The sequence below is a fragment of the Malaclemys terrapin genome, chromosome 16 (assembly GCF_027887155.1).
Source record: "Malaclemys terrapin pileata isolate rMalTer1 chromosome 16, rMalTer1.hap1, whole genome shotgun sequence".
In the NCBI taxonomy this organism is placed as follows: domain Eukaryota; kingdom Metazoa; phylum Chordata; order Testudines; family Emydidae; genus Malaclemys; species Malaclemys terrapin.
This window is the reverse complement of record NC_071520.1, coordinates 6,913,224-6,939,161: the sequence shown is the minus strand read 5'-3', so window position 1 is coordinate 6,939,161 and position 25,938 is coordinate 6,913,224. Positions and strand designations below refer to the sequence as shown.

Here is a 25,938-nt window from a genome sequence, read left to right as displayed (position 1 = left end):
CACTATCATTTTTGCTGTTAACAAGCACGTTATCTCTGGGGACAAAAATCCACAGTTTGAGAACTGCAAAACTAAGCGTCTCTGATGGTATCTTCTAGACTGAGCACTGAGTCCCATTGGGTAGGTAGAAAGATTAACCTAAATAATCTATACAGAAGCCCCGGGAACTCCATAAAATTGGGTTCCTAATCCATGAACTGTTGGAACTCATTTACAAAACTTTTCTTAAACATGACATGAATATATTGTCTCATACTATAGAATTAGAATTTATAATCCCTATTCCATGATGAGATACATTATAGTTCAAAGGTATCTTAATTAAAATGATCTTTTGCTTTTTGAGGGAAAAAAACAATGATTTAAATAAAAATCTTTTTTTTTTTTTTTTTAAAATCATTGATTTTTATCCACCCTGATGGAATGGCTCTTGCTGCATCTCAACTTTTATCTAGACTCTTAGCTCTTTTGGCTGCATAGCGCCTTCATAGTGTGAACCCAAGTGCTGCTGTCTTAACTCGGCACTAACAACTCGATGTGGGCGGTATCTGGGAGTTCATCTGAATGGGGGTCACTTGCAGAGTGCTAAATGGAATACAAGGTATATCCAGGCACCTGGGTCATCCAAGGCAGCTCTTTTTACTTAGCAGTGCCCGACATTCCTTCCTGTTCTCTGGGGCGGGGGGTTCAGTAGCACTCGGCATTGGCCTAACGCTGCTCCCATTGAAGTCAATGGGAGTTTTGTCATTGAGGTCAATGGGAAGCCAAGTTAGGTAGATGCTTGGTGCGTTTGAAAATCCCGCTGTGAGTGGTAAGCGGGAGGCTGCAGCAGGGTGCCAGGTGGGTCCCAGTGGTGAACAGGGGATAACAGGCAAACTTGGGCCTGGTGGATAGACTCCGGTTCAGGAAGCAGGAGCCCCCTCTCTCAAGCAGGTGGCATGTGGTTTCTACCCGCATCTCTAGGCTAAATGAGGACATATTGGGCAGTCTTACAGCGGGTGTTTCAGGCTTTAAAAGGAGCAAGTATGTTTCACAAAAATCATTCCTGGCTCTGCCTGCATAATTGGAACAGTATTCACATGTGTCAGCCTTTCACCTTGGAAGATCTGCAGTATAGCCCACTGAAGTCAGAACTGACATGCGTGTGAAGTCTCCATCTCGTTACTGTGGAAAAGTGGTACCAAGCACCCAGTGGCTGGGCTGGGTCTGGTCCCTGTATGCACGTTGTCCAAACCACATGACTTGCATTCTGTAGAATCTGACTGCTTTTATTTAATACCCAAGTAGCTCCTAGCTCTTGTGTGAAGAGAGCCTGTGGGATGTGATGGATGTAATGTTGGTTTAGGCAGCATGGCACAGATTTCAAGGTTTGCCCTGCTCAAGTCACTATATTCACGTGTGAACTCTGAAACCTAATGAGAGATCAAAGGGCAGATATTCAGATAACTTAAGTGCACAAGTATAGTAGAATCCCTATTTGAACTAATTGAGGGTTGAGGAGTTCATAAAACAGAAGATCTCAGTTACAATTTGTACAGTGCATAAGCTGCAGTATGGCGCCCTGCATCACTTGTTCTTCAAACCAGTGCAAAGCAATTTTCAGTGCATTGACAGCATCAGAATGTGCAGGGATGTCGACTTGTTCTTCATTAACATCACTTTTGTTGCGTGATAATATTTTTGGTTTTGTTTTGGTTTTTTTGTTTTTTTCCCCTCCCTGTGGGGAAAAAATGGTTCCTATAACTGGTTATTCATAACACCGGTGTTCGTAAAATCCAGGCTGTGTTGTATGTGCCTAATTTGCTTCACAATTACTGCAGTTGTGTGCTCATAACTACACACAAGTGGCCAAGTAGACACCAGCTGAAATAGCTGTGGTCCTAAAACCACCCTACGTAACACTTTACTGCTGCATTCAGCACCATTCGTTTCACTAGCTGAGGACTGAATCGTGTCCTCAGTTACAAGGGGTGGAATTCCCATGGGAGTTGCATCTGCGTAACAGCCCGGTATGTGGACCTAAAAGCTGAGTTATGGCCTACGAGTCATCAGCTAACCTCAGGATGACGTCCTGGCTTGACGGAAGTCAGCGGAGCCAAGATTTCATCCTCTGTCTGTATGCAAACCTCCAGTTAGGCCCGAGTCTGAGTGGCCTGGGTGTTGCAGGTGCTCGGCACCTCTATAGTTTAGGCCTGTTATTACTGGAGTAGTTTACGCTCCTGGCTTCGTCACTCTGTGGATTTCACCACTGTTGCTCTCGTTTGCAGGAAGGCAAAGGCAGCGTGGCCGTGAGGGTAGCTCTGGGCGAAACCCAGCTAGTCCAGGACGTCCGCCAGTTCCTGATCGACAATGGAGTCAGCCTGGATTCCTTCAGTCAGGTGAGGCGCTTCAGTAGCTCCAGCTCAGCAGAGACCCTGCTCGCTGCAGCAGCAGATGGCTTATTTCTTCTCACCGTAGTGTCCGGATATTCAGGGGGTCGGGCGTTCAGGAGAGAGTGTTGCAGGATAATGGCGTGGGGGTGCTCTCTGTGTAGGGCTGGGTCACTCATCCATAAAAACTTGAATGGGTGAACAGCAGAGAGAACAGTCTGTACGTTGGCAGTCTGCTCCTGGCTTAGCTGGGTGCGAAGAGGATTGGGAACATTGGCCTTTCAGCTCTCTTGATCACATGGTGCGCAACACACACAAAATGTGAGGCTCCTTCCCCCTCTGACATCCCATTGTTTCCTAGTGCTTAGTCCTTACAGTGCCTTGGCTGGAAGCTGAGGAAAACCCTAAACTTTGGAGTCAGTGGCACTAGGATTTGGAATGTTTCTTCTCCAACTTCCAGGGAAGGTGAACACATTTGACCTGGCTCCCTTCAGCCTCCTGTCATTAGAAATCTCCCTTCAGGGCTTTTCAGTCTGCTTGTGTTCTCCTCTGGGAGTGGGGAGGGATAGCTCAGTGGTTTGAGCATTGGCCTGCTAAACCCAGGGTTGTGAGTTCAGTCCTTGAGGGGCGGGGATCTGGGGCAAAAATCTGTCTGGGGATTGGTCCTGCTTTGAGCAGGGAGTTGGACTAAATGACCTCCTGAAGTCCCTTCCAACCCTGATATTCTATGCTTCTGCAACTCCATCAGAAGCCTCAAGATAATCTCAAAGAGATTCTGAGATGCTTGAGTATAAAAATGTGAACTACATAGTCCATACTCCATTTTTTTTCTGGTTTTCTGTTTTACAGATATTGGGTTTTTTTGTTTTTTTGTTTTTTTTGTTTTTTTGGTTTTTTTTTTTTTTGGTCCAGTTTTGAGTAGAGTAAAAACAGCCATGTCTGAAATGGGTGCTAGGCTAGAATAACCGGCACGGCATCTTTGCATGCTAAACATCGCTGTTCACAGACCTCATCAGCACAGCTCCGAGGATAGGGTTTCCTGGCTGACGGCTGGTGCAGGACCAGCTGAACGATCACAGCTCATTAATAGTTCTCAGCCTTCCCGCTCCAGCCCTTAATATCCACATGTAAGTGTTAAATAAGTCAGTTTAGGGTTATGTACTATCTTCTCCCCACCCAAGTATCTCAAATGGTGGGGGGTTGATCCTGATCCCCTCAACTCTCATTGAAGTCAGTTGCTGAGATTGCTCAGCCCCTTGCAGGATTGAACCCTAGATTCACCCACCACAGAAATGCGTCCAGCCTGGAGTGGGACGTGGCAGCTGTTTGAATGCCCGCAGCAGTACGGAGCTAGCTGAGCTGCAAATGGAGAACAGCGGTGGGTGTGACTGTATTGTACCGTTGGGAACTGATGCGCCCTGTGAGTGAATGGACTTTGTCTATTGGGCCCCCCTTTTCAGGCTGCTGGAGAACGGAGTAAAACTGTGATCCTAGTGAAGAACCTCCCTGCCGGTACTAAAGTGGTGGAGCTGGAGGAGGTCTTTGGCCCACATGGCAGCCTCGGGCGAGTGCTGCTCCCGGAAGGAGGGATCACAGCCATTGTGGAATTCTTGGAGCCCACGGAGGCCAAGCGAGCCTTCACCAAGCTGGCCTACTCCAAGGTAAGCCTGGGGACAGCAACGTGCACCATCTGATGTGGAACTCGCATTTCGGGATAGGGGATCCAGGCTAGGCGGGCTAATGCAAATGCACCCTCTTCTCTGTCCCAGCATTGGCACTTTGAGAAGCCAGGTAGGAATCATTCGATCAGGTATCAGTATCTTAAAGCCTCAGATGTAATCATTAGTAATCAAATTCAAAAGGGTGCAAGTTCTTGCTCAATGTGGAGGGGCTGAGGGAAGCAATCTCTAGAAGTGGGGAGAGGATCAGGGCACTTTTAGGAGAATAAAATCCCCCTCCCCCATGTTGCTAGCAAAAGTCACCGCTGTTAGCAACGTGCAGCGTAAAGTCTAGTTATAAAAATCTCCGCTGTTTCTTGGGCCTTCGGTACTGTTCAAACTCAGCCCTAGAGAAGGCTGCTGAACCCCTAGTGAGAACACACCCTGCGGGTAGAGCATGCGGCTGTGCCTTTAACCTCCAACCAGCTTCCGTCTCCTGTAATATGTCCCCTGAGAAGGTAGAGCTGAGATTTGAACTTATGCTCCCTCCCCCCCATCCCCAAAGACACTTCTCCCCTGTCTTGTAGACATCCCTTGTATCTGTCACCCTTGCAGTTTCAGCACATCCCTCTGTATCTCGAGTGGGCTCCCATGGGTGTCTTTTCCTGCCCACCCCCTGAGAAGAAACAGCCTGAGATTCCAGGAGAGGAAGGAGAAGCCAGGCTGGGAACTGGTAAGAATTTTGACTTGGGGGAGGAGGTATTTACTGTAGTGTGTATAATCCTGCTCTTCCTGTAGAGCAGTGGCCATGCTGTTCTTGTCCTAACTGGATGAGAACCTCTGCCTTACTTGAAGTCCCCTCTTGAAGTTGCTTTGAGGATCGTGTGTCTAGAGACGAGCAGAGCTTCTCTTCCCCCATCATGCTGCAGGGCGCTCGACTGCTGACCTGGGAAAGCAGCCGTCCCTAGATCTAAGCAATACATTAGTACACTTGCTTGCTACTGCCATTTTCTCCTTTTGGGTTTTTGGAAGCCAGTGCTGGTGTTGGAAATGGGGTTAAGATTTGGCGCACTAGCGGGGTTCAGTTGGTAGCATGTGTGAGGTCAGAGGGGTGAATAGAGCCAAGCTATTAAGCAGTGTGGGAGAATGATTGTGGCTCAGAAATGCAGGGGCAGCGTTATTAATTTGTGTTACCATAGCACCCAGCGGCCCTCGTCACAGACCAAGACCACATTGTGCTAGGTGCTGTACAAGCGCACAACAAAAATACAGTTCCTGACACAAGCGGCTTACAATCGAAGTACAACATAAGAGGCAACAGATGGCTGTTGACATGCTGGGGAGTACAAGTGAATGGTGAGAGAGTGTTGGGCAGAGTGAGTGGTAGAGGTCTGTGCACACCAACAGCCTGACCGTTGCCATGTTTTGCGTAGGCATCCTGACAGAGGAGGGATCTGCAGGAGGGGAATGAGGTAGGTGAGCCGTTTATGGGCAGCGCCTCCCAAGCATACGGAATAGTGCAGGAGAAAGCACGGAGGGGTTTGAAAATTTAAAAAGTGGGCAGTGGAGGATGGCCTCATGGGCCGAATGTCGCCAGCTCAGCAGCAAATGAGACTCTATGAAGGGCCTTGAAAGTGATGCTTATCTTTGATGCGACAGAGAAGGGGGAGCCGGGGAAGGATGCAAAGAGTCAAAGCGATGGGCAAGGGAAATGATCTTTGAAGCCGCATTCTGAATGGCCGCGAGCGGGGATTTGTCAAGGCCAGAGAAGGATGCTCCAGGAATCAAGCCGCGAGGCGATGAGAATTTTGTAGCTGTGTGCATGGATAAGAGGGGCCGTATCGTAGAGGTGTTATGCCCAAAGAATCGGCAAGATTTAGATGCAGCCTGGATGTGAGGACCTAGAGAGAGGTCTGAGTCGAAGATGACACTCAGGTTGCAGGTTTGGATGGTGGTATCCCATCGTTGAGAAAGGAGGTAGCGGGGAGGGCTTGCAGGGGAAGATTAGGAGCTCGGGCTTAACCATGTTTAGCTTGAGCCGGTGTTTAGAGATTCATGAGGCAGTGTCAATGGCAGGCTGAGTTTTTAGTCTAGACAGGAGACGGGGCTGGAGTGAAGAGGTATCTCTGAGTTGTCAGCACAGAGGTAGTTGTTGAATTTGTGTTTGCCAATGAGATTACCCAGAGATGAGGTGCAGAGGGAGAGGAGAAGAGGACCAAAGACAGCCCTAAAGAACCCCCACAGGGAGTTGAAGGGTGGATGAGGAGGATCCCCCAAGGAACATGCTAAAGGAGCGATTAGAGAGGTAGGAGAGGACAGAGTCAGGGAAGCCATGGGAGGACAAGACTTCAAGAAGAGCACAGATGTCTGTTGAGATGGCTGCCAGGTCGAGAAGGATGAGGATGGAATATTTGATAGGATAGAGAAGGGGGAGCCAGTGAAGAGATGCAAAGAGAAATTGCTTGCTTAGACTTTCCCCTTATTCGGCCTTAACGCAAATGCAGTGTGGACCAAGAAAATGTGCATCTTGCTTGGTTGCAATAGTTATTATGCTTCATGTGCTTTAGTATTAGTTCTGGTATCCAGTCCCAAAATTTGCAAATTCCTTTGTTGAAGGAGGGTGATTTGAGGAGTTTCAGGAAAACTAGGCAGATGAGATTAAAGCCAGGCCAAAAAAAGGCAGGAATTGTCTGGTTGAAGACCTTTTTTCCTGCTCCTGAAACACACGCATTGCTAGAAGATGGCACTCATGCCCAGGGCCGAACAATGTAGCAATTGTGCTAGTCTCATTGCCAGTCTCAGCTTTGTGTCTATGAAGCCCAGCCAGTAGGAGAATTTTGAAACCAGTGAATGTTTCTGGCTTTGTGCGAGGATCTATGGTGGCTTCTGTTAAAACTTCTGATCTTGAGCCTTCAGCAGCCAGTCAGGGGGAACACAGGGCATGGTCAGTGCCTTGAGACGCTCAGGATTGTTCCTGATACAGTAGTCTCTCGTGCTCAGTGTAGGCCATTTTTAAATGTCTTGGTGGATGGGACTCACTCCACTTGCAGTGGACATGATCACACTGTCTAGGATCTTGCCTTTAGTTGAGGCACTCCTGAGACTGTCAAATCTGGTGACTTTAGAGGTAGCCTCCCTGGCGCTTAGATACTGAAGGGACAGCTTTTGGGTAATATTTCTGCTTTAGAAAGGGTATTATGATGATCATTATTATTATTATAGCCCAGACCCGAAGAAGAGCTCTTCAGAAGCTCGTCTCTTTCACCAACAGAAGTTGGTCCAGTAAAAGATGTTGCCGCACCCATCTTGTGTCTCAGTTATTCCAAGAAGCAGCATAAATAGCTTACAGGGACTCTACACAGGCCACCACCCTGACTAGAGAGTTCTCTCCTTGGGCACGGTTGGTATAAATGGAGACTGAACTCTACAAGGAGGGTCGGAGAAGCAGTCCCAGAACAAGAGGACGAGCAAGGCCAAAACATGCAGCAGTGCTTGTGGGTCTCAACCAGGTCAGGTCCCCATTGTGCCAGGTGCTGTGTGAACATATAGCAATTAGTCTCTGCCCCAGAGAGCTTAGTCTGAAAGGCAAGACAGATGAGATGAATGAAAGGAATGGTTTTCGGGGAAGGATGAGATCGTTGTTACAGCATCTGACTAGGACTTGGGAGAGCTGAGTTCAATTCCTGACTCTGCCACAGCCTCCCAGGATGAGTCACTGAAGCTACCCAGTGCTTCAGTTTCCCCATCTGTAAATTCGGGGCAGTGCTTTCCTACCCCACAGAGGTGTTGAGAATAAAATCCCTCGGTGACTTCGGGGTGATGGGATACCATGGTGATGAGGGCCCTATCAGTACTGAGATAGGAAGGAAGGGTGAAGTAACACCAACAGTAGCTGTGATGGGGCGCTTTAGTATAGACAAGTATCAGGAGGTCGCCGTGTTAGTCTGTATCCATCTGAAGAAGTGGGTTTTTTTACCCACGAAAGCTTATGCCCAAATAAATCTGTTAGTCTTTAAGGTGCTACCGGACTCCTTGTTGTTTTAGTATAGACAACATGACATGAAAGCAGATCGACCCCCTCCCCCAAACTTTATAACAAAGCCTGTTATTGACAGAATTTCCCCATCAGAGAGAGGGGATCGACACAGCTGAGCACATGCCTGTTGTCTGCATGTGTTACATGGTGCCCTCCTCTAAGGGTCTAAAGAACCTAATTGAAGGGCCAGGCCTGAGGATCCCAGCTTTGATTGAACAAAGGAAGGTAGCACCAGGCAGCAGGGCCCAGACCAGCTGATCGCCTGGCTGGCAGGTCATGGAGCAGCGTGTGCATTTGTGTGCTTGCCTGTGTTAATTTCAAGCCCCACTGCACGCCTTGTGTGGGTGAATTCCCACTGCTCTTATGGTAAGGACGTGACCTTTTTTATGTCTTTCCCCTCCCCATCCCTGGGGCTTTTAGCATTGCTCTTGCATATTTGGGGCCTTAAACACTTTTAAAACCAGTACGGAAGGAGGTTGGAGAGCTGAGGGTTTATTATTTGTATTTATTTTTTTCCCTGGAAGCCTTTTCAAGACCATCAGGGAGGTGGAGGGAGCTGATGAAAAGCTTTTCCCATTCCAAGTCCTGGGGGAGGGACAAAGATAGGGGCAGCTGTTTTATCTCCCCATAACCGAGACCCTCACCTCCAGATAAAGGGCTTTAAGCACAGGAGCTCCTGGAAAGCTGCTTCGGTTTGATAATGGTCTTTGCTGTCAGCCTCTGGCACCGTATGCCTGGGGGAAGGTGTGGGAGGGAGGCAGCAGTAAATTCCTTAGTCTGATTACAGCAGAGCCCCATGTGGCTGTGTGTGACTGTTGTGCTAACCGTAGATGGAGGCACCTTTCCCCCACCTTAAATCTTTCCCCTCTTCCAACCCAGTTGTCTTCAAAATCAATGAATTTTCTACTCAAGTTTGCTGGTTTCCAGCAATTGCTAAAAGTTTCTCTTGCAATTAAGAGTGAAAGTGCTTGGCCAGAAAAAAAAAAAGACTCTTTTTCAGGGCAGAAGAAATTTCCAGTTGATCACTTGTTGCTCTGACTTGTCTGGTTCTAAGCAGCTCTTTAACCAAAGCAGGGATCTGGGTCCGCTCTGGAACCAACCCAGCTCATGGCCCTGTTGTCTCAGAAGAACATTCCTATTCAGCAGGATAGCAGATGACCAGCAGTTTTGGAAGGGCTCAGTACAAAGGGTAGATGCAGTAGGAAGGCCAAGCTAGGCATACGTCTGTGGCACCATGTCCGCCTTCCGGCACCTCTCTAGTGGAATGAGTCAGATCCTTCTCCTCTTGGAGACCATAAAAACTCCAACCACCTCCCGGGAATTGTAGTGGGGCGAGATAAGGCTGATTCAAAGCCCCGTGCAGTCGGTGTCAAGATCCCTGTTAACTTCAGTGTGCTTTGGATGAGGCCCAAAGGCTTCAAGAGATCTTACACCTTCCTCTGAAGCATCTTACGCTGGTCACGAGGTGATGTGGTTTGGCAACTCGTGCGTATGTGGTGAGGCCTGGAGAGAGCTGTTGGTGCCCAGTGCTGGTGCATGCCACGCTGGAGTGAGAGAGGGGAATTGCAGTCAGCAGTGGAGGTGCCCAGGGTAGGCACTAAAGCTAAGGAATTAGGCAAAGCACCACATTTGGTGCTCGGATACAATGGTAGTGGAGGGCTAGGTGAGCCTTTAGAGAGATTGGGGGTATAGTGATAGCGGTATGACTGCTTCTCGGCTCTCTGTTGTTTCTGGAGCTGCCTTTGGGTTTGCACCCCAGCTTTTCTGCAGAGAAGGGAGCCCAGGAGCCTGGCTGTTGGCAATACCTTCCTCTCTGAGTGGGTGTGTTTCAGTCACTCTTCTACCTTGCCTTGGTGCTGGGTGGGAAGGAGGACAGCATGTGGGTTTGAGTTGCTGATAATGCCGGAAGCCAATCATGGGTTGTTCACTAACGCCAGCATTTGGAATGGAGATGGGAGCAGGTGGCGGATGGAGATGTTGGAGTTCCCCACTCTGCATGTACATCATTTTCTGGGAAGCTTGGGGCACAAGGCAAATCTCCAGTTTAGATTCTGATATTAGCCTCACGCTCTGCGTTGTGCATCTCTCCTGAGCCTGCCTTTCCCTTTCTCACTCCTCTCCACCTCCTTTCTGGACAGCCTCTCCAACATCCTCAGTTGTTGAACAATGGGTGTGAAAGGGCCTTCCTCAGAGAAATGTGAAGTTCTTTTCCCCTTTCCTTTCCTTTTTCTTTTCTCTTTGAGGCAGAGATAGAACGGCTGCATGTTCCACTGATGTTAAAAGGACAACGTTATCATTGTTGCCATTTCCATTAAAGCATAAAAGGGCCATTTCATGCCAGAGCTCTTGAAGATTAATTAGAAGTTTAATGCATTCGGTTTGTTTTTTGAAAGTGGAAAAAGGCCGGGGGAGTCTTTGTGGTGCTCGCTGTGGTGAGCGAGTTAAACGAGTATGAACAAAAACCCGTGAAGATCCCTTTCATGTACACAACTCTTTAAAACCTGGTTACAGCCCCCAACAAAATGGAATGAAGCAGAAGCTGTTCACGAAGGGGATGTGTTGGCACAGCGAACGTGACTGAAGATTGGCCCATAAACTATTAAAAAATGAGACCCAGCATTTGCTACCCTGTTGATTCTAGGATGTTGTGCAGAGGGGAATTCTGTTGTCTCTCAGTGCTGGAGGTTCCTTTGTGGTGCACTAAACTGTAGCTGAGGTGAGGCAGTTGTGTTAGTGATGGCGGTTCCCAGGTGCTACTCTGTAATATGGTGAGTACCAGGGAACGCTACAGCAGAGTCATCATTAACTGTGGTATTTCAGAAGAGCAGTACAATTGTGTGTTGATTCCCAAATGCTATGATCTGTATTGTAGTTCAGCTGAGTAAGGTCTATAGATCATGGAAAATAAACTAACAGAGCAGATGCGCTACTGTATTGGCCGGGTGCTTTAGGAGCATGGCTGCCATCTTGAACCTGATCCTCAGCTGTCCTTTTATCCAGTCAGTGAGTTGAATATTTTGAGGTACTTTATGCACCGATGCAGGAGTAGACCTTGTACGTCAAATACTTGATTAGCAGCCTATACTGGCGTAGTAGTGGGTATTTCAGGCCATTGTTCAGGGATACTTGTAGAGCTGGACAAGAGCCCAGGGTTGAAGCAAGTATCTACCTAGGCTTGTCACCATAGTGTCTGGTCTCCTGGGAAATAGGATGGCGTAGGTCAGAATTCAAGGATGTTAGAAGAACAATACATGGCTTACACTAGCTATCCATGCTCTGGCTGCGTGTCCAAGACCATCAAGTTCATCCCCAAACTGTTACTAAATGCACCTGGAGAAATGAGTCACTGTAGTCTGGGCATTGATGGCTCTGATGGTGGGGTCAAAATACAATAAATCTCTTCAGTCTCCTGAACTGCCTGGAGTTAGTTATGTTTTATGGTGTTTATGGTTTGTTCTCTTGCTTTACAGCTGGTGATGAAACTGAGGAAGCTAAAAAGGGCTCAGAAAAAATAGCAGTAGACGAGGAGGAGGACGAGGACGAGGATGAGGACGAGGAGAGTGTTCCAGGATGTACACTGTTCATCAAAAACCTCAACTTTGCCACCACAGAAGATACGCTGATGGAGGTGAACAAAGGGAGAGGTGGTGGGACTGGGTGTTGCATGTATCCAGCAATGTTCTGTTTAGATGGAGCAGCTCGGTTTGAGTGGTTTGGTCAGGGTCAAACAGTGAGTTTGTGGCTCAGCCTGGATTTAAGTCTTTCAGCTGCTCTACTGTTTGGTATTTTAAAGCTATCAATAAAGCATTCGTCAGTACATATCTTTCATCCGAGCCTCTACAAACATTGAGCCTCCTCTGGCCCTTATGAGGAAGGTCTCATAGCCATTTTGCTAGGGTAAAGAGTAGTAGAGAGGTGAAGTAGCTTTCCTAAGGACATACAATAAGTCAGTGGCAGAGCCAGGAAGAGTAACCTGAAGTTCCTTCTGTTTCCTTTCCCAGCCACTAAACAACTCTCCCTTTTGCTGGTTGGAGACAGTAGATGTAGCTATAGACCATGCTAGAGCTTGTTCTCCAGCTTGGTTGTGAAAATATTATCCTGCCCAAATTGGGGCTGGTGGTAACTTTGAATGCCCAGAGAATCATTCAGTTGGGTTTTTTCATTCACATCAATTGTCATGTTAGAGGGCAGTCGAGTAGACTGTCTACCTGGAAAGTTTACCAGCCCAGGCAGTTTTCAAAGGCTAACTTAATTGCTTAGACATCGCTAGCAATCCATCTCCAGACTACAGGGTGTTACCCCATCCTGTGTCCCAGTAGAGGTGCCCCATTTCCCTTCTCTTTCATGCCTCGCTCATGGTTGAAACACCAAATGTTTCAATAATCTCCCATACAAGAAGTCAAAATTGGAGGAAACTTATCCATCCTCCTTTTTACTGCCCTATGTATCATGAATCCAAAGGCCTTGAATTTGTAAAGTTGATGTGTTTAAGGGAACCACAAATTCCTGTAGATTCACCGGTACCTAATTAGGTCCAATCCCTTCACCATACCTTATATTTATATTAGGACTGTGCAGCATAGAATTAAGCTTGGCAGAATTCAGTTTTTATTTTTTATAATTTTGATGGATAATAGCAATGTTGATTGCTAGCATTTTTTTGTTTTAAACTTTCACAGTTGTGGGAAATTATAGGAGGGGTTAGACCGGGGGAGGGGAGCGGGGGTAGTGTCAAACAGTTATTTAATGACAGTAGATGTTGAGATTCAAAAAGCTAAAGCTTTCTAGCTGTTAAAACATAAATTGTCAACGTCACACGTCAAAATATACAAAGTAAAAGTCCTTAAACTGTAGTTCTCAAGCAGCATTTTTCATTGCCTGTTTCAGTTTTGATTATCATTGATAGAAATATGTTTGTGTGTGTGTGTGTGTGTGTGTGTGTACACAGTGAAATCCACGTTTACCGACATTTGCCAATAAAAATCGAATCCTTCCAAGCCTACATATAACACAGCCGGGCTGCCACAGGCACTTTTTGGTACCTCCCATGCAGTACTGGAAAGAGAAAAAAATCTAAGGATATTGTAATGAATTGGCAATTGTTAGACAGCTTTTGAAGGAGCCAGTGTTTGGGTGGAAGCATTCTTTTAAGTACTTCGGTATTCTGTAGCAATGATCTAAACCACTGCAGCTTTCCGTAGCTAGAGTGCAGTGTGTTGGATAATTACTGAGAGAGTGTTTTAAATAAAGGCTGTCACAATAGAATGCATGACGTATGTCTTTTCCTTGTTCAGTGTGCGCGTCTCTCTGTGGGTTGACTTTGTCTGTTTCAGTTGCTACAAAAGGGGAACGTTGTCAAAGGGTTACACTTTAATTACAAAGAGAACTAAGGACCGTGTAAAATTCTTTGCAGACGTTTTCCAAAGTGGGAGCTGTGAAGAGCTGCACGATCTCAAGGAAGAAAGACAAAGCAGGTACTCCTATGAATCGCTGTGCATTTCCTTCTGCTTGGGTTGGTTGTGGTGATGCCTTGTGCATTCATCTGTGTGGGCAATTGGATAGTTGATGTTAAAAATCTTCATTATGTGCCCAGAAATGCATATGTTGAATGACTGAAAACGTAAGCCCTAAAAATCAAGTGCTGATTAAACCGGGAAGGTCATGCTCCAAGGTAAGTATTATAAACCATGGTGGGACTCGTAGTGGGTCAGATGAAGGCTCCATGAAAATGTCATAGGCTCTACTTCATGCCATGGGCTTGTGAAGAGTTCAGTCAGTTTTAAAAAGAAACCTCACAGGCACATCTGCCTACCCAGCCCCATGTTTGCTCATGATCTGTGGTACACACATGATCGGGTTTAAGGACAGAACCATGTCTGGTTTCACTCTTACCTTCCAGGACAATCAACTTCTGTCACTGAAGAAGGACTTCTGTAGCTTAGTGCCATCCAAGTTTGGAAACTTGCCATTGTATTTGCTGCTCAGGGCCTTGCTTATGGATCCCTGAAGTTATGATACCATGAGCCTGTTTCCTAAAAGAGTTGCATGGCCTTGGGTGTTGAAAATTTTTGCTGAATAAGGAAATAATTAAAGGGCTGTAGATCAAGTTAGCTTTTCATCGTCATCTCTAGCGAATGGCCCATGCTTCAGCACATAATCTTGAACTGATAAGAATGACCATATAGGGACTATGCTAGTTTGCATTTCTTCTGTGTTGCTCAGAGGGACAAGTGAAATTTAGGGCACCACCTAGGTGATAAAGGGAAAGACAGCAGCTAATGTTCTCTGGCTTGTAAATAGATCTCAATCCTTCCCTCCCTTGCCAAGACATTTGCACAGCGTTTTGGAGAAGACCTAATATGTATGAGCCCTATGCTCCTGGCTCTGTAGCAGCAGTTAGTTAGCTGCTTCTATATCTGCGCACTTGCTGTACTGCTGACATCCCCAGTGGTGTGGATAACCAGCAAGGGATGAAGAGTCATTCTGTCAGCTGCTGAGGCCTTTGGAAATAAAGGGAGAAGGCTCTGCCTGGCAAGTGGGAATAGGGCCACCCTAAAGGGCTGACACTGTTTTTACATTAACCAATGGGAGAGTGGAGAGCATGAAATCGTTGGTTCCTTTCCCCAAATTAATTGAGCTCCAGGTTTGGAATTATTTAACAAGCCGTTTCCATTCACATATATAGGACGAGAGTTCAGGCCCCCATATGCTGGGCACTAAATGTACGCAGAGACACATCCTCTCACCCCAAAGAGCTTCCCCTCTAAATACGACAAAGGACATATTGTCTCCACTTCACAAATGGTCAATGAGCACATGCGGTTTAAATGAGCTGCCTATGGATACCTGGGATTTTTGTGGCAGAGCCAATTCTCTTCTGACTCTTAAACCAGGGCTCTAGCCAAAAGCCCATCCTTTCTGCCGAGGGATCTACCTAGACGACAGACCAATTTAAGGGTCCATTTATAATTGTTTTTATTGGCTTGTGCAATGTATTTCCTCCTTGATGGCCAGAGTGAACTCTTTGGTGGGTTTCAGGTGAAAAATACAGTCAAAACTCCAGACTCAGATTTTACATCCATCTAAAAGGAAGCATACATTATTACGGGGGGGTAACTTTTGTCTGAATCAGGCACGTTAGGAATGCCCAGAGAATGCCTGTGTCTGGATTATGGTGAAAATTTCATTCTAAAAGTTTACCACTGCAGCAGTGCAGGAAAACCCTGTACATGAACAAATTTGTATGTAAGCAGTATGATCACTGACCTTTTATGTGCATAGCTATCGTTTCTGTAGGACCGATGGTTAGTGTTTTGTTTAGTTGCATTCACAAAAGTTACATATGAAATGGATTTCCACTATACCCAGGTGTTGTACAACTTTCGTTGCGTCATCCCCAGGGTGACTGTATCCTGAAATGTCACAATATCCGTTAGTTTTTTAATTCCCCATGGCTCCTTTGGGGCAGGTTTAGTCCAGCAAAGCTCACCCCGTTTCTAGCAGCGTTGATTCACTTTTTCGTTGTCTGTCATTAACCAGTCACAAGGGCCTATCCATTGTGCAGGCCACTATCAAATGCTTTTCGCCAAAGCGTTTATGGGGCTCTTTCCTTCCCTTTCTGACAGGAACTTTACTTCCTATGGGCTTTGGATTTGTGGAGTACAAGAAACCAGAGCATGCTCAGAAAGCCCTCAGACAGCTCCAGGTAACCATGGGTGACGCAGGCAAAGGGGAGGAGTGGGTGGGTCATGAGGCACCGAGAACCCTTCCAATATTTGTTTTTCAGTAGTTATCTACAGGCTGCGACTGAAGTCAGAGCCCCATTGTGCTGAGTGCCGAACATACCCCTAGTGAGATGGTCCCTGCCCCCAAAGGGCCCACAAACTAAAGACAAAGGCTGGGAGGGGAAGTAACTCACTCAACATCACATCAGTGGCACAGTTGGGATTAACTCAGGTGTCTTGACTCCTATGCCAATGCCCTGGCCATTAGACCACACTGCTTCCCCATCTGTATTGTGTACTCTTCACCTGTATTAGCTGCGCTTGGGTGAAGGAGAATTGAGATGTAAAACTCCTTCTCCATTTTTAAGGTCTCTTTCTTTTTGCAAACTTTGTAACTTGCTTTTTTAGGGTTGCTCAGTAGATGGCCATCAGCTGGACGTGAAGATCTCCGAAAGGGCCATCAAGTAAGTCTGCCTGATTCCTGTCTGACTTCTCTGCACCAAATAGACTTAAGCAGCAACAGCCCTTGATTGCCCAGAATGGCTCGTTCATTTCTTTACAATATGGTTGCTGATGGCGCTTTGTAATTCAGGTGGTGAATAGTGCCAGTCTTAAATACACATTACTTGGTAGGCTGGAACCATCCTAGCTTATGGAACAAATGTTTTTCCTGGGCTCTTTCAGATGATCAGGTATAGGTCTTCAAAAATAGCAGTTGTGATGGTGGTAGTCCAGTGTATTAACTCAAAGGTGTAGCCAGTTGTTTGACTGCATGCGCTGTTTGTTCTTAAAAATGTTAGAGACCAAATAACTAATTTTAGCCATATTTATTGTCTAAAGGCAAAGTCGGACAATTTGAAAAGGAAGCATACATATCTTCCCTCTGGGAAGCAATCCTTATCTGGCAGCGTGTTCACCTTGCGCACAAATTGTGCTTCAAAGATACACATTGCAACTAGTAGTATTTATACTATGTTCTTTTACAAGTTACAGAATGCTTTGCATATCACTTAAAGTTTAAGTTTAACCCACTGGTTTATGCCAGCTTTGTCCTTAGCACCTCCCTATATTTTCCCATATCTTGGGTTGAATTGCTGCATTCCAAGTGTTGATGAGCCATGAAATACTCCCAAAGTGTACTTGGTACAAAGGGTTCCTGCATCCTTGCTTTGACAAGTTTCCTATTTTCGAATGCCAAAGCTGATTTCTGCTTTGCAAAGTGTTGTGGGATGTATGACATAGGTGAACAGAATTGTGGGAAGAGCATAATACATTGTTAACCTAATTTCCCATCACTGATGTATATTCTATTAATACTGTGTGCATAATACCTATTAATATGGTATATTTTTGGCCAACAAGTGGATAGGAATAAATGAAATTTGAGGTGGGAATCTGCTTTTATTAGACTAAGTACAAAATAAAAAAGGAAGCACTGAGCTTCTGGGAATCGGAAGAACGCAAAGCAACACTAAATGATTTCACCACTTAAGTGAGAGAGGCTAGATCTAAGGTGAACTAAACTAGAAAAGTTGTCACAAGGGTCTCCTTGGGGTAATTTGCTATTCTCCTCCCAACTTCTTAAAGAAAAACATCTTTCCACTGTCATCCTCATCTGTCCTGTAGATGATATTGTTCTGTGCCCCTTCCCTCACGCTGAAGGCATCTTTGTTAGACCAAGGGGAGCTGCATGGGACTTCCCTTAAGGGCCCATCAGTACAGCTCTTCGGCTGCAGTGGGGTAATGCACCACTCTGTACATTAAGGCCCAAGAATTGCTTCCACTTCCTGCTGGCTTGGACAGCCAGAATCCGTGTCTTGGAATCAAACCTGATGGCTTTACACAGAACCATGAACTGTTCATGCTATTTACAGCCTTTCAGAGACCAGCTAAAAGTGAAACTAAAGGCACAACCTGTGCTTCACTTACACTAATTTAGCCAGTGTTACAAACTTCTCCATGTTGTACCAGAGCAGGTCAGCAAACCAACGGAAGGGTTGGTTTGTTCCAGAATGGTAATCCCTAGATAGTGCTTTATTTACTTGTCTTGAAATAGCACCCAGCCCAGAAGCCCCTGTCAGGATTTGGGGTCCTGTCTGCAAGATAATGCACAAACACATAGGAAGACTAGGATCTTTTTAAACCAATGAGGCAGATTTTTATATATTCCAAGTATAACTGTAATCAAACTGTTCTGTTCTCCCACCTGGTCTACGAAGTGTCCATTGATTCAAATAAGAAGCCATTGAGCAGATTGATCAGGAAACTGGACTCCAGAATGTCTAGATTCGTAAGCTGGAAGGAACCAGAAAGAGAGAGGTCTGTGTTGTGTGTTGCTCTACAGTGTAACTTACCATGTCTCCGTTGATTTACAGGCCCACTGTGACACCATCCCGCAAAAAACAAACGCTCAAGAAGCAAAAGAGCTCCAAGATTTTGGTCCGAAATATCCCATTCCAGGCAACCGTGAGGGAAATCAGAGAGCTGTTCAGGTAAAGAAATCTGCTGCTGCTCATTTACTCACTGGGGCATTGGTGGCTGCTTTTGGCAGGTGACCTTGCTGTCTGATCATAAATAGTCCGGAACTTGTGAGATGTGTATTTAATGCAAAGATGGACGTATGACATGAAATAAGCAGATAACGCCTCTGAGCTCCACTTGGAGCAGGAGCATGTAGGGGGGGAAGGGGAGGCGCATCAGTGAGCGGGTCGTAGGGTCTTCATCCTGAGGGCCAAACTGCACCAGCCTCTGCCTGAATTCGAGTAACCTGGGGCTGCACTAATGTACACCACCAGTATCTGGTCCCCTAGGGACCATGTGCCCACTAAGGATCCACACCGAGATGCCCCAATACATCCCTATCTCTTCTGACATGTTCCCTGTGCTGCCTTGGTACAGCTGGTGCAGGAGCTGAGTTCTGTACCCCAGCTCTTCTTGACTGAGGCAGTTCTCAGCTGGTGGGTAACAGACAGAATCTGGCTCCTTTGCACCTCTTAAGCAGTGCAAAGGGTTCAGATCATAACTGAGAATCTGGCCTCAAATCTCTCCTTGTCCAGAATATGTTCCGTGGCTTTCCCAAGAAAGTGAGGTGTGAGGAGCCAAGAAATTGGCCAGACAGCAGATAGGATTGTTTTACATACAACTAACCAAATTCCTCCCCAGTCCTGTACACGTGACACCAGAGTTTGTGCACGCCCTTTGTTAAGGAGCTCCCAAAGCTTGGTTCTCTAGCAACAATTAACCTCATATAAAATGGCGTGTGCGTGTAAAGTACTTTCTACAGGACAAGGGTTGCCCCAAGATTGGGGGCTCTTATATCTTGTATGCTTGTACTTTGACTGTATAGTGATAGAGGGCCTAAAAATGGTCTAGGCCCAAAATTTGGATCTTAACGTTTTTCAAACTTCTTAGGATGGGGAGGAAAATTGCCCCTGGATTTCTAATCATACGAGACCTGTCAAGTCCCAAACTTAACTCTTTCTGCCAGTTGTAGAGCAACCAACTTGATGCGTCAAATTGCCAGTGCTCAGCTGGTATCCACAGTTTACCGGCCAATAGTCCAAATTATAAACGGCGCCAGGTTGGCTTTTGGTTCTGTAATATATTCAGGGGACAAGAGGAATCTGTACTTGTCCAAAAGATAAAAGCTCAGTACAGAGAGATGTTTTGTTTCATGTTAGTAAAAGGGCGTTGAAAAACCATGCATGGTTGAGAAGGTGGGGGTATGGGAGCAGTTTGATGGTGTCTGTTTTAAGGAACAGAAGGCTTCTGTAGCCCATTATCAAAAGCGTGTTAAGAACAATGCATGTTAATCAGGAAGCAGTGTTCCACCAAAATGTCAGTTTCACTTAGTTACACAATATATTTAGGAACACATTATTTATCTTCAGAACAAAAGCCAGCAAAGAGAGAACTCAGCTGATTTAATAATCTCTACTTATTTTTCAGAAGGGCTAAAAATTTGCTCACAGTGAACATTATTAAATGCCAGGCGTTCTTCTGGGGCTTTGTTTAAAATTGTATGCCTTTGCCATAGGTTTAGATCCTTTGGTGGGTTTCTTTTTGATAATAATTTTTTAGTTTAAAACAATTCTTTGGAACCAGAGGCATTTCCCTCACCAAGGCAGCAGGGGGCACTCTTAGTCTTCCCAGGAAATAAAGGACAAGAGGGGAACTGCAGTTGTTGCTCGCAGACAATGACACTGCAGACCAATGGTAGCTCTGCCTGGAGAGGTTAAAGGCCTTGTGGGACAAGCCTCTTCTCTGTTGTTTCACATGTTAAAAAGCCACTTTCCAGCCACCCAAGTGATGTCCCATAACCCACTTCCTTTACTCCACTTCTGAATTATTGTCTGGGCAGGGTATGAAACACAGAAGGTTTAAAATCCTTTTTATTCTATAAAAAATGTCTTCACCTTTCAAGCTTTGTCACGTGAGCTCTCCCTTTTAAATCTACCCAAGAATAGGTGTTAGCAACGCTAGCTGTTTGAAATGGACAATGATTGATTTGTTTAAACAGTGCCGACTTTTGGAGGCTTACGTTCATGGATTGTTCAGAGTTGCAGCTTACTCTGTTCCTGTCTCTCTTCTAGTGTTTTGTCGATTCAAAGATCCATCATCACAGTGCTTAGCCTCTCTGTGGAATGAGGATTATGGTTTAGGATGCAATACTAGCAATCTAAGATATGTATAAAAGCCTGCCTTGTCCCTGCACTCCTGTGTTGTTGCTCTCCTCTAGCCAATTCAAGCTAACCTTGAAGACCTGCACCTTGGTCGTGGTAGTGGTGGGTTTTGGATCACTTTAACAAAACTTTCATAGGAAGAGGGAGGATGAAGACAAACACTTCTAGAAAATCCATGCATGGGTGTTAAATTAGTATTGCTTTCACAAACCTGTAGCTTGCAGGGGATTCAAGGTGCATGTCTGGTTTCAGAGGTTTGGGGATAAGGTTTTAATCCATAGGGAGTGCGTTGGAAAGTGAAGGTACTCCATTTTCTTCATGTGCATTTGGTGATGGTGAACACTGCTGGATTGGCAGTCCTGGAGTCTGAATCCTTTGTCTAAGCATGGACAACACTGGAATATGTTTTCCTCATACTGTATCTGTCGTCATACTTGAATCCTGGCCTGGAGGGACTATCTCTAATAATGAGGGTATTTCAGGCTGTCTGCTCTCTTTGCTGATCAATTTATATCTGCCCTTTTCCAATATGGGAGAGGGGAGACAAAAAACGTGTCTCGGGTGAAGACTTTTAATTCTTTGATACTATATTGAGAGGCTCTTAAGCTGTTATTTTCAAAAACGATTAATGATTTTGGGTGTCTAATTTGAGACCTGTGAAAAGGCCTTATTTTTCAGAGAGCAGTTCCTGAGCAATTTCTGAAAATTAGGTTCCTTTAAAACGTGTCATGCTGGTCCCAGATAATCACCACTTCCCGTCAGAAGTCTTGATCTTAATGCTTTGTTTCATAGCCATATCACTTTCTACACCAAACTTAGAGCGCATAAAAAATGGAGGCATTATTGTACAGACTCGCATCACTGAACATGAAGTTACAAAGATTTTTCCCCTCCTAAAATAGGAGCAACTAAAATGGAAAAAGGTACTTTACATTTTCTCTAGATCAAATAGGACTTGTGGAGGGGTGAACACTGTAGGCTGCCTTCGTAGAATTATAAATGCACATGGTGCACACTCCACTGAATAAGAGCTGTCATAAAATCAGATTCAGAAAAAGCTGGTGATGGGGTCGAGTGGGGCTTCTTTCTGGAGGAAACATAAGGTTTTTGGAAACTTGCATGTAAATTGGGCAAGATGTATAAACCCTCTTCTAAAATCAGAACTATCTGTCACTGCCCCATGCTTCAGATGAGCAGAGGAAGAAAAACAGGCTGCCCACTAGCCTCATTATTTGCCTTTGTCCATTTAAAAAAAAAGATCGAGAAAATCCCCAAATTCAAGGTTTACTTCCAGACTAAACACCAAGTTATATAGCTTTATATGCAGATTACGTTATTGTACATCCGATCACCTCCATATTCTACCTGTAGGAGTCTAATTCATACAAATTTAGTAAGGCTTTCTGGTTACAAAATTTGTATGGACCCTCACCCTTAACAGGAATAAGGTTACAGCTATGGGTGCGGGGAGGAGAGACACAGCTGAAAATAGTGCCAGCACATGGTTATGGTTCCTAGGAATAAATATCGCATATCACATTGCTATGTGGAAGTAACATTCTGTTTTAGAGAAACCAATGGGATTAAAGATTGGAATATGATACTGGACAGGTTTAATGTACTAAAAATAAATGGTCTGTCCATTTTATTCTTTTTCAAAGGCTTTGTTGCCTATTGTCTTTAAAACAAGCGTCCCCCCCCCCAAAAAAAACAAAACAAAACAAAAAAACCCCACAACTCACTACGTAGTGCTTTTAGAAGAGCAATCTAGCTAAACTAGCCAGGACAGAAGTGCCCTCTGACCGAAGAAGTAGAAACCGTCATGAATCTAAAACTATATTATTACAAGGGGCAAGATTTGGAAATTGGATCTGTTCTTCTGGAAGAAAAAAAAGGATGGGTGAAGGATACAGTTGATAAAATAGGTCGATTTTTTTTTTAACTAAGTCTTTATAAAGTTATTCTTACGTCGTTATTCATTTCTTCAAAGCTTGGAATGACCTATGAAAATAGGAGTTGTTACCAGAACGAGCTCTTCATTCCTCATTATGAGGGAACACTGAGATATAATGAAGCATAGTGCAAGACACACTTCATGTTCACACCTTTCTCCAAGTAAGGGAGGCTACAGGACTAGTGAAAATTTTCCCTTCCCCAAGATATCTTCCTGCACTTGAACCCATAGAAATTTTCACTAACCAAAGGCAGAAGAGAGAAAATTGTCGATTAATGGACAGTGAGGTTTTACTCATATAAGAACTATTAATTGGTACGTTCATCTCCTATATGCTCGGGTATATGACCCACAAAAAATGCTTAGATAGCTAAGCACCTGACACCGATTATTGTACTGTGGCTGCAATTTTAAAAGTGGGAATGGTTATTTTAAATATTTTTAGTTTCAAATGAATTGCTAAATCCTTCTAGCAGCTTAATACCCAGTACAAATCTTTCTGATCAAATTATTTTCACTCTTCAACAGTTCAAAATATTGTGCCATAGAAGACTCCTCCATACAACCTCTGGAAACAAAGACTAGGCCGACGTATGCGCATTAACAAACAGGATTGCTATTAATGCTAATATAATGCTTTCTATTTATTATATTTATTACCCCTGTAAAACGGAAGCAAAAACAGATCACGTATGGGAATATAATGCCGACTAAAATTATTGTGGGATGTGTCAAGTTTGAGTGGACTAAAATGCATAATCAGTGGAAGGATATAACACAGATAATCAACTTGTCTGTATTAGTGCTTGTCTACATTTAAAACACTGCACTGATGTAGCTGTACCGCTGTAGTGCTTCATTGTAGACGCTACCTAAGCCGATGGGAGGGATTCTCCAGTTGGCGTACTTAACCCACCTCCCCAAGAGATGGTAGCTAGGTCGATGAAAGAATCTTTCTATCAACCTAGCGATGTCTACAGGGGGAAATAGGTTGGCTTAACTACGCCGCTCAGGGGTGTGGATTTTTTACACCTCTTAGTGACATAATTAAGCTGACTTAATTTTCTAATGTAGACCAGGCCCTCAGAATGTCACCTAAGGACCAGACTGCATTTTCACATTCGTTCAGGACAGTAAAATGTTAATGAATTTTGTCAAAGACCGACGAAGTGGGTATTCACCCACGAAAGCTTATGCTCCAATACGTCTGTTAGTCTATAAGGTGCCACAGGACTCTTTGTCGCTTTTGTCAAAGACTTGGTGTCTGTCACTGAAGATCCATAATTAGCGCTGGTTGGGAACTGGAATTTCCATTCTGTGGGGAAATTCTGAAATATTTTATTCTGAGTCTGATTGAAAAGCTGAAATTTCCCATAAAATGAAAATTTCAAGGCACGTCAATTTGGGACTATCAAAATACTTTGGTAATGTCAAAATGTTTTGATTCATTTTGTTTAGCTTTTATATTATGTTAACGTATGTAATATATACATATAAAATATTTTAATATAAAAGTTGAAACAAACTGAATCAAATAGTCACAATGAAACATTTTTACCTTGTTGAAATGAAAGTCTAAACAAATTGTTTAGACATTTCCCCAATGAAAAACTTTGTTGAATTTGACATGTCACCATGAGATATTTAGGTTTCAGTGAAACTGCATTGGTACAGCAGGTCAGGATTAGCAATGTACCAATGCAAAAAAAAAAAAAAAATTAGTATGCATGAGCAGAAATAGCACAGGAAAACCTGGTAATCCTGGAATGACCAAATGCTACTGCCACTTGTCTTTAGATTTATATTTAATATCAGCTTTTGGCTAGAATTGTTTGAAGAATCATATTTGTGTACGAAGACACACGAACACCCTTTGTCTCTTAGGGAACATTGGACTGCCCAGGGAGTAAATTAAAATGTAAAGATGCTGCTGTTTCTCCTGGTGCTGAAAGCTACAACATTGTGTCTTATTTTTTTGTTAGAGCATGTTCAGACTGAGGAAGGAACTAATTAGGTGGTTGAATATGCCACAGATTTGCCTCTTGGATTTTCCAAAGAGACCCGTGTACTGAATGCTCATCTGAATGACGGCCTCTTACGAGGTGGATAATGTTCCTCTCCCAGTCTCGTTGGTGGATTTCCTGTAATGATCACAGTGCTGAAGCTAGCTGGAATGACCTGCTTGTGCTAGAGTGGGAAGGATGCATGGCTAATGTGGGCATTGGTTTATCTGAGAGCAGCTAGGTCCATGGATAATGCAGTCCAGATGATATGCCTGATAACCAGGCAAATGTCTAATTTCGAAGTGGAGCTGAAGTCCTCTTTCCTACCCGTATTTTTGTCAGTGGGTTATTGTTAGAAGGTGGTTGAAGAAGAAAGGAAACAGTGGTTCTTTGTAAAGCAGGGTCTGTAAGCATAAGGACCAGAGTGGGCCAACCGCAGAAGACAAAAGGGTCATTGGGGAGGAAGGCTTGGTTGGTGCAAGAGGCGCATGAGCAGTAGGGTTGTGCAGGATTATGAAGGTGAATCAGGAGCTTGAACTTCCTCAGGAAGAGGAGAGGAAGTCGGCGAGAGGATTTTAAATGGAGTCATGTAGGCCAAACGCAGTGCTCGTAAGGCGGGGACCAGGAGCAAGGTGAGAAGCAAAGAAGGGAGGAGATTGTAGTAATCAAGGAAAGTGAGGACCAGGACATGGACACATGGATTTTAGGAATAGGAATGAAGAGGTAAGGTTGGGTTTTAAAGATGCTGAGGAAGAACTGATAAGATTTGGTGATTTCATCTACTTAACTGACTGCAGAACTGATTTCATTGGGTCTATCTGTAGATGGTAGAGCTAGACTAAAATACATCTGAGATGTAGGTGTATGGTGTGTGTCTACACTACGCATGAATTCATGTGTATGTAATCTTTTGTATAGGTTTGTGTTGCTCAGTCTGTACATTCACTAGTGGAAAACCTCTATTCTGGAGGCCCAGTTTCAAAGGTGGCACCTAAATACAGTATGCAGATCCTATACCTGGACATTTATTATAGGTGAATTAAAACAATCTTTGATGTTTCATTTAGGGCCAGATCCTAAACTGGCATAACTCGGAGTAGTTTGTTTGTCAGCTGAGGATTTACCCGTTAGTGTTTAATTCTGGATTTCAGCTTCCTGTTTAGGATCCTGTGTTGGACAGTTGGGATCCTCAGGTCTGAACACACAAAGTGTTGCAACTAGGAACAAGCCCTGTGTGCTCTGCAATTGCACAGGTTGAAGAATTGTGATGTAGAATTTAAACTGGAATTTGATCTTTGAAATATTGCACTTCTAGCCCTTATGCTTGTGTTCTGGCCCATGCATCCTCTCCCTGATTAGGTGGGGTTTGTGGGGGGCAGGCTGGGGAGCACGGATAGGAAGTGCTTTTAAAAAAAACAACAGCAATTGCTTGAAGCTTTTTCATCAGTGCATTTGTCCCAGCTACTTGCCCTCACCCTTCCTGACTGAGAACCTCTGCGCTGTAGGTGTCTT

The 25,938-nt window shown here is 44.7% G+C and overlaps 1 protein-coding gene across 1 annotated transcript in view; it reads left to right on the top strand.

Moving 5' to 3' along the window:
• Window positions 1-25,938, top strand: part of RBM19 (RNA binding motif protein 19) — a 114,523-nt gene that overhangs the window by 15,014 nt on the left and 73,571 nt on the right. Inside the window, exons 14-21 of the mRNA XM_054006694.1 lie at window positions 2,268-2,378; window positions 3,830-4,030; window positions 4,643-4,760; window positions 11,534-11,691; window positions 13,477-13,537; window positions 15,689-15,768; window positions 16,196-16,251; window positions 18,163-18,279. Of these exons, the coding sequence (XP_053862669.1) occupies window positions 2,268-2,378; window positions 3,830-4,030; window positions 4,643-4,760; window positions 11,534-11,691; window positions 13,477-13,537; window positions 15,689-15,768; window positions 16,196-16,251; window positions 18,163-18,279 (902 nt within the window). The remainder of the gene's footprint in view (window positions 1-2,267; window positions 2,379-3,829; window positions 4,031-4,642; window positions 4,761-11,533; window positions 11,692-13,476; window positions 13,538-15,688; window positions 15,769-16,195; window positions 16,252-18,162; window positions 18,280-25,938) is intronic.